Source organism: Spea bombifrons, chromosome 1 (genome assembly GCF_027358695.1).
Source record: "Spea bombifrons isolate aSpeBom1 chromosome 1, aSpeBom1.2.pri, whole genome shotgun sequence".
In the NCBI taxonomy this organism is placed as follows: domain Eukaryota; kingdom Metazoa; phylum Chordata; class Amphibia; order Anura; family Pelobatidae; genus Spea; species Spea bombifrons.
In genome coordinates, this window is record NC_071087.1 from 15,682,639 (window position 1) to 15,691,469 (window position 8,831).

The 8,831-nt window shown below is 40.8% G+C and overlaps 1 protein-coding gene across 1 annotated transcript; it reads right to left on the bottom strand.

Moving 5' to 3' along the window:
• Window positions 1–903: 903 nt before the first annotated feature.
• FGFBP1 (fibroblast growth factor binding protein 1) lies at window positions 904–2,256 on the bottom strand. The gene is made up of 2 exons (XM_053458307.1): window positions 2,162–2,256; window positions 904–1,905 (listed from the first exon to the last, which is right to left on the bottom strand). Exon 2 carries the CDS (start codon window positions 1,880–1,882, stop codon window positions 1,178–1,180), a length of 705 nt encoding a protein of 234 aa, XP_053314282.1. The 5' UTR covers window positions 1,883–1,905; window positions 2,162–2,256; the 3' UTR covers window positions 904–1,177.
• Window positions 2,257–8,831: the final 6,575 nt, after the last annotated feature.

Sequence of the window (8,831 nt, forward strand, 5' to 3'; positions counted from 1 at the left end):
TTTTATCGTACATTTTATATTTATTGTAAGAAGCGCTGCGGAAATTGTTAATTCTATATAAATAAAAGATACTAATAATAATAACCTCCAGAAATGGTTATCTTTCCACATTACTAATGCAGTACATTGGTGGGGAATTTAAATATCCATGACTGATTAAGGTCTAGGTCTTTACATCAGGGAACACGGGCAGACTAGATGAGCTGGATAGTTCTCATCTGCAGTTAAATTAAAGGTTTTTCAGTGCAGTATAAGCACATCCCAAACAGTGGGGAGATAATTATCTGTAGTAATTATTCAATCTACTACGTAAGAAGTGAATTCATTTACACCAAAATGTTTCTTTTTACATAGGGATTTCCTGATCTTCTTCTCTTTATACCTGATATTCTTCCCTTGGTTGAAGTCAGAGGTAGCACCAAAAAAATAAAAAAATAAATGAAAGCACCTGCAGGTAGTTCCAGACTGATGTGAAGAGCAAATGGAAATATGTAGTTTTATTGATGACCACAATCAGTGTATTTCGGATAGTTGTCATTTAGATTGTACAGTCTTATCTATTTATATGAGTTTTTTTTCTAAAAGCTTCAATGGAAAAGGGGAATTCAGTCGTTGTGACTATGTTGGGCTGGTATATGTATGGGAAAAGTCTTCCAGGATAATTTTACCAATCTGACTCTAGAATTACAGCATAATTTACAAAGGATTAATCACCTGATGAATGCAACAAAAGAAGTATGGGTCAACCCAAAGAAGTGCAGGAACAAAGTGGATATTGGATGCTTACTTCAGTGCTTGAGTGTTAGTCCTATGAGACTAGGCTATGGCAGACCATTGTTCATAATAATTTGGTTCCCCATGATAAGAAATTACACAAGTAAAAGCATAAACCAAAATATTCAATCCTTTAAGCACATTTATTCGATGAAAAAAAAGAAGAAAATACAAATGTTTAGGGGTAGTACACAGTACTGAAAATTTACAGCCAGGAACAAATCCCAACTCAAGACTAAAATGGCCATCATTGTAAATAGTGGAATGTTAGAACATCACACTGGTAACACGTAACCATATTTATCCTTTTTTGAATCAAAATTTAAATAAAGCATTACAAAAGCCAAAAGCATCTTTATATATAACCACATTTTGTAATTTTGCATTTTACAAAATAAAGTTCTTAGCAACTTTTACTCTGCACCATAGAGAGGAAGAAGTTGCACAAGGAGCTCCAGGATGACCCGCAGTACTCCTCGGCTATTCTTTTCTTTTCAGCTGTGTCTTCGTCCTCTAAACATTCTTTCTTGGCTTCAGTCACAGTGCCTGGTTTTGGTGGGTTTACATCTCTCTGACTGTTGCCTTTATCCTCGGGGACAATCATACTGGAGATGATGTAACGCATGTGTGCCTCCTGTGGTCCTTTCTTACAGTCTTTGGATTTCAGAACAGCTTTAGGATCCTGGCAAATGTTCTTCTGCTTTCTTAAAGCTCTAGCAATCTGCTTCCAATAGGATTTTTGATTTTCAGCATATTTAGGGCAAGATGATGGGTTTCCAGCAAATGTGCATGAAAATGTAGATTCTCCTTTAGTGCACTGTACATTTAAATGCACCGTCTCCGTACCGGTTACTGACCAAATGCAGTCTGCTTTTTCTTTGCTCACAAACTTGCCTTGAAGCGAGCCTTTTTGTCCTTTAGATTTGCTGTCCTTATTATCTGGGCTAGTTCTAGCTTGTTTTCCTTCTTTAGCTGCACCTTTCTGTCTTTGTTTTCCAGTTCCATCCTTCTCTCTTTTTCCTTCTGTTTCTTTGTTGCCCTCCACCAAAAGCATTTGGCACAAAAGCAGAGCTACCACGCTCAAGTATGCTACACACTTCAACTTCATCTTCGTTGCTTTTATTTCTGCAACTGGAATAGAACCATGAAAAACATGGACATCAATACATTTCATTGGTGGACAATTTCATGTCAATTATCCAGAATTATAACTCATATATGTAACTTATCCAGAATATCCTTTACTGTGTCTCAAAAAATGCATTAGACATTTAAGAATTAAAAATAAAATTTACAAAAAAATATACTTCTGTTTTATAAATAAATCCAAAATGTAATATTTGGAACTTTGTACAAAATTAGTTGAAAAGGAAGTAAGAACGCCTACCTTGTTACAATGAATTTTATGTATTGGGATTCCCTCTGATCTCTTCCAGTGCAGCGTGTTTAATCACATGTGTTACTACTTGTAAACTAAAGGTATTTATAAAGTGTCGAAGACACACCTATATGTCATCAGAAAAGGTTACGACACAACCTGTTGAATTTTTGGTCCCATGCACGACTCCTCGCCACACCTCCACTGGATGTAGGCCAGCGCTCCAGATCACTTTGTTCACAGCTATAATCAAAGCAGCTATTCAGGGAGAGTATCTGTTGATGTGGTACTTGACAACCTGCATTGTTGTATTTCCTCTTACCTCTATTGTGGCTGTTGTTAGGAATTCCTTCCTTTTTTTGTGTGTTGTTAAGTTCATCCTCGTAACACTTCTCCATAACATAAAACATCCGACATTCAGAATATGCAGAAGAACAGGTTTTGCTAGCATATGGGGTACAGTGGGCATAGGTAACCTTTGTGGAGGGTCACAAAGCCAGAAAATCTCAGTGGTACATGTTAAAAGAGTTTATGTTACAAAAAAAATGTTATGTTAAAAAATTTCTTATTTTTGTGTAATAAGTGCATGTTTGTTCAATGCAATATATATATATATATATATATATATATATATCGGTGTATATTCCGGTGTATATGGAATGCTATATATAGACATTAGCAGTAATGGTATATATAGACATTAGAAGTAATGTTTGTGGGGTTTTTTGTTCATGTTAAAACCTGATGAAGAATTGCCTGCCATTCTTTACTTTTTCCTCCCACTCACAGCTATTAGAATATCCTGTTTCACGAGAAGTATAATTCCTAGAAATAAAAGGAACTATATTACAAAGCATACGTACCACCTCCCATGCACGCAAAGGAGCTATGCTAAATGTTACTAGATTTAACATGTGGGTCCACTCAAAATATGTGGATAAACAACCCATCTTCACCTATTTTATGTCTCAATCCCTAGAGTTAGGATATTGGCTGTTAGATAACACTTAATTTTTGTGTTGCCAGCTATATGTAAATTGTCAAAACCAGCAAGTTTTCATTGGTTGTCATGGTGCCCCTACCTGAAAATAGGCCCAGTCAGTGGCCGGCAGGGCCGTCTTTAACGCAGGGCAAAAGAGGCATCTACCCTTTGAGCCCGCAGCAACTGTGGTGGCCGCGCTGTGCAAGCAATGTCTCTTCAACCGCCAAGGGGATGCAGGAATCCAGTGGAGTCATGCCACGTATGTCACATGACCCTGCTGCGTGTCTGCTTCACCTGGGCGGTAAAACAGAAGTTGCTCGCACAGAATGCAAGGAACACAGAAGGAAGCTGCAGGCCCGTACAGAAGTCTGTGAGCAGCACAGACATCTGCAGTTAAGGTATAGGGGGTGGGGGAGGCTGTATGAATGAGTATGTTACATTCAGTGAATGAATGAGTAAATGAATGAGTATCTTTTAAGGAGTGTGGCTGATCCTGTCCTGGTGTGTGTTTGGGTGTTGATGTAGCAGAGCCTGTCTTATGGTGTGTGTTTTGGTGTCGGTGTGGCAGAGCCTGTCCTGGGGTGTGTGTGTGTCGGTGTGGCAGAGCCTGTCCTGGTGTGTGTGTTTGGGTGTTGGTGTGGCAGAGCCTGTCCTGGTGTGTGTGTGTATGTGTGTTTGGGTGTTTGTGTGGCAGAGCGTGTGCTGGTGTGTGTGTTTGGGTGTTGGTGTGGCAGAACCTGGCCTGATGTGTGTGTGTATGTGTTTGGGCGTCAGTGTGGCAGAGCCTGTCCCGGTTTGTGTGTGTGTGTGTTTGGGTGTCTGTGTGGCAGAGCCTGTCCTGGTGTGTGTATGTTTGGGTATCGGTGTGGCAGATCCTGTACTGGTGTGTGTCTGGGTGTCGGTGTGGCAGAGCCTGTCCTGGTTTGTGCGTGTTTGGGTGTCGTTGTGGCAGAGCCTTTCCTGGGATGTGTGTTTGGGTGTCGGTGTGGCAGAGTCTGTGCTGGGGTGTGTGTTTGGGTGTCGGTGTGGCAGAGCCTGTCCTGGGGTGTGTGTGTTTGGATGTCGGTGTGGCAGAGCCTTTCCTGGGGTGTGTGTTTGGGTGTCGGTGTGACAGAGCCTGTCCTGGGGTGTGTGTTTGGGTGTTGGTGTGGCAGAGCTTGTCCTGGTGTGTGTGTGTTTGGGTGTCGGTGTGGCAGAGCCTGTGCTGGTGTGTGTGAACTATTTAATTTTTACTTATCCAGAGATAAAACACTCTCCTGGATTTGTAGTCACTTCAGCGGACAAAACTTTCTAGGCGCAGAAATCAGTGAGAGGAAAAGTAAAGATTTTGTGTTATTTACTCTGGAAATTTTATTAAATTGTGGCTTTAGGGTCCCGTGTATGAAGACTTTTGTTAGTGTATTGATGTATTCCCAATCCCATCACATACGATTCTATTTTATACTATCTGCCTAGCACTGATATTCTCTTTATCCAGTACACATGGTTGCCAAGGAGTTAATATTCTGTCTATTTGATTTGTCCTATAAGCACTTCCTGTTTGAAATGTGAGGATAGTGTATGGATATCTTCTATCTACTCATACCCAGCAAACAGTCCAAATAGGAAAATAGGGACATCAGCCGGAGCAATATGATGTCATATCTAGGCACTCAGCAGCGCAGAATATGATGACACTGTATAAATCAAGAGATAGTAATATGATACTTACTGGCCCAAGTTTACTTCAGTTTTTACTTTAATGATAATAATTCAATAGTTGGAACTGGATGGTCACTTAGCTCTTGGGGTTTTATAGAATTCTAGGAAATCATCTGAAACATGCACGAGCAGCTGGAAAAATATATGTTCAAACGAATGGGGGCACCTGACCATCACACCTACTGTATATGAACTTGTGGTACATCCCATTCCAAAACTGTGGACATTAATATGGATTTGTCACCCTTTTGAGGCTATAATAGCCCCCGCTTTTCTGGGAAGGTTCTCCACAATACTTTGGAGTTTGGGAATTTGTGCCCATTCCGCCAAAAGAGCGTTTGTGAGATCAGGGACTGATGTTGAGCGAGATGGCCTGCCTTGCAATCAGCATTCCAGTTCATCCTAAATGTGTTCAAAGTCAGTGTTCTGTGGAGGGCACTCAAGTTCCTCCACACCAAATCCTTGCTTTGTGCACAATCATGGTGGAACAAGAGAGGGCCTTCCTAAAAATGCTGCCACAAAGTTGGAAGCATACAACAGCTTTCTAAAATGTATTTTTATGCTGTTAACTTTAACTTTACTTGTCACTGGAACTAAAGGACCCACACCCTGAAAAATAGCCCCCGATACCATTATCCTGCCCCCACAAAACTTTACAGTAGGCACTGTGCATTATGAGTAGGTAGCATTATTCTGGCATTTGCCAAACCAAGATTTGTTCATTAGACGTCCAGGCCATGAAGCCGCGGTCATCACAGCTCTTCCATGGAAACCCATTTGATGAAAGTCCAGACGCAAAGTACTTGTGCTGATGTTGCTTCCAGAGGCAGTTTGAAATTCTGTAGTGAGTGATGACACAGGGAACAGGCCATTCTTACAAGGTGGCTGCTTCAGCACTCGTCAGCCCAGGTCTGTGAGTGTATGTGGTCTACCACTTCATGGTTGACAAGTATTTTTTTTTATATTGAAGCCATTAGGTTCAGTGGCTCCACTGTGAAGAAAAATAAAAAGTGTTCCAGGTGCCAAAGTGCCAAAAGGCCAAGGCGGTCACCAGGTCCCCTTCTTCTTTTCCTGTGAGACCGCACTCCCTGAGGGCCCTTTCCTTCTCTCTCCAGAGGACTATGCAAGGGGAAGGACCACTGGAATCATATTAGAGGGAGGGGGCGTCCCAAAGGCTAACTATTTCCTCCCTCACCAGAAAACTGATACCTTTCTAGGGAACCTGGTTCCACCATGGCATTTTAAGTGTACAATACAAATTCTGGTGCTCAAATACGTTCCTTGTATTAATAAAATAAAAATGTCAATGAAAAACTTTTAAAAAATCACACAAAAAACATTGAAAAATAAAAAGTGCTTGAAGGGTCCAGAGTGATCAGTGCGCTTATCAACATGTTCAAAAAACATAAAAAGTGATATGCTAACGTCACCAAACCAAATACGTGCCCAAATATGTGCTGATCACGTGCCCTGGCTGTACCATAGCTCAGGAGGCTCTGAAAAACCTCAGGGCTCCAAGCTATCCAACCTCAAGGCCAGGTCCAGGACCAAGCTTTTTCTTTCTTACAGGTACTCACTTGATCTTAGCGATGAGCTGTTGTTATTTCTAAACGGTTCCACTTCACAATAATATAATTTACAGTGGACCAGGGCAGAACTAGCAGGGCATAAGTTTCTTGAACTGGTTATGGCAAAGGTGGCATCCTATGACGTGTTTAAAGTCACTGAGCTCTTCAGTATGACCCATTCTGCTGCCAATGTTTATCAATGGAGATGGCTGTCTATGTGCTTGATTTTATACACCTGTTAGCAATGGGTGTTGCTGAAACACCTAAACTCAGGAGCTGTGTCCACTTAGTGTTGGTCATATAGTATAGGTGGATCCAATTGTCACTCTGGCTATCGAAAATTTCCATGAACTAGAGCCCCTTATAGTGAACTCTACAGCCCCATTGTACCAGGCTGAAGAGTTGACTTTGTACCAAGTTCTTCCAGGTGCCATAAAATCAATTTTATTGTAAATTCAAATATCGTACTTCATTTAAATTCAAAGGGCTCTTGCATAGTTGTGACCTCAATATCATATTCTACGCTGTGTGTTTTCTATAATATATCGGCAGTTTATAGCCCACCTGCCGGCGCCATCTGGTGGATTAAATCTTATTGTGAACGCATTACCGAGCTCCGTGAAATGAGTGTTTTTTTATTTATAGATTTAGAAAAAAATGATTGTAAACATGGGAAACTATTATTATTATTTATATCTTAATTGCATATTCTAGTAATGGAAATCTAAAATGTTTTGTTGGAAAATTTGCTTTAGTGCCTGAATTTTCATCTTCAGATGCTGGATGTGATGTGGTACATTTGCAATAATAAAGATGCATCTTCCAGGATGTTGACCTCTTTTAAGGGCCACAATAGATCGCCTTCATCATCTGGGGTCGCACAACCCAAAAGGGGGGCAGCCAAAATGCTGAATCTTCTTGGCCTGGAACCACTGGAGTGGAACCACTGGAGTCTTAAAGGGGAAGCAGGGGCCCAAACAAATGCTCCCCACCCTCCCAACAAAAGCAATTTTTGGGGGTATCTGCCTTCACCGTGGCCATTTTTCTTTTATGTAATAATAAAAATAAAGTGACTACATATAAGGTGTGAAAATAAAAATAAATAAAAATGTGAGGGCAAAAAGACAGAGAAAAGAAGTGAAATGTCACTAGCGTTCCAAAATAAAAAAAGTGCCACATGTCCAGACCCCGGAGTTTGTCTGGGGGCTTCATAGGACCTCAGGCTTCAAGCCTTCCCAGCCTGAAGGCAAGGAGATCAAGTTTTTCCCTCTCTTCCTAAATTAATATGTAACTCTTTAACTCTTTAACTCTTTAAAAAATAGACTGCTGTACTGAAAAGTTAAACCATTTAAACAATGGGCTTTGACTGCAATTATAAGTTTACCGGATAAAGCCACAGCCTACCAACACATCAAAGAAATGCTTATCAGAGTATTTTGTCCCTGTGCGATATGCAGAAAAGTTGAATGACTCCTGTAGTAAAAGCCCTTTTCTGAAATGTTGATAGAAAAGTTTAATCACGTGAGAGTCAAGTCCATGTGAACTCCTGACAAGCTGCCGCTGAGTCAAAAAAAAGCCACTGTAACAAGTAGCACAGTTGGGAGTAGATGTGACTTATATCAACAGGATCAAGTCCATTCTTCCCTTAATAATTATTAATTAAGAATTATAAAAGGACCTGATCCTGCCAATATGCCACATCTACTTCCAACTGTGCTACTTGTTATTGTAGCTTATTTAAAATTTGATATACTACTCAAGTTGGTGTGTTTGGCTATAGACTCTGGCACTAGTGGCTCATTGACAAGCTAGCCTGAGTCACATTTTGCCTCTACGTAGCATTGTATCAAGATAAAGTGACTCCAACGTCGGTATTCTAATTAAAAGTATGGTTACTTACCATCTTACATCTGCCAATTTGGACAAGAACAATACAATAATTTGTGTGTCATTAGCATATCTGGAAACTTTTGGCCTCCGGCTACCCGGAGCCTTCCCTTGCGGGACGCGGCCATAACTGAACATTGACGTCGGTGGGAGTTCCCACTGACGGCGGGGGCGTTCCCGCCGATGTCAGTGGGAAACACCCCCATTTAAAGAAAAATGGGCAGGGAGGGGCATGTCAAGACCCCGCTCTTGTGACCCGAAGGATTCGGGTCTTGACCTGGAGAACCCGAGAAGCAGTGCCAGGTACGGTCATTAGTTACAACAAATTGTGTTTGTTCATTATTGTAACTTAGATGAAGATCATATTTTAAGACTAATTGATAGATGCACTGTATGGACATCCGGCACTGATGATGAGAGGGCCTGACTCGCAGATTAGCACCTATTTTACCAATCCATAGCTAATATGGGATAAAGTTTTTTAAATGTAAGATACAAAATAATTCTAGTTGCTAATCAATTTCACTTTTTTACATTTTTT

Coding starts and splice junctions, on each gene's coding strand:
- FGFBP1 (XM_053458307.1), bottom strand. CDS start 1,882: ATGAAGTTGAAGTGTGTAGCATACTTGAGCGTGGTAGCTCTGCTTTTG.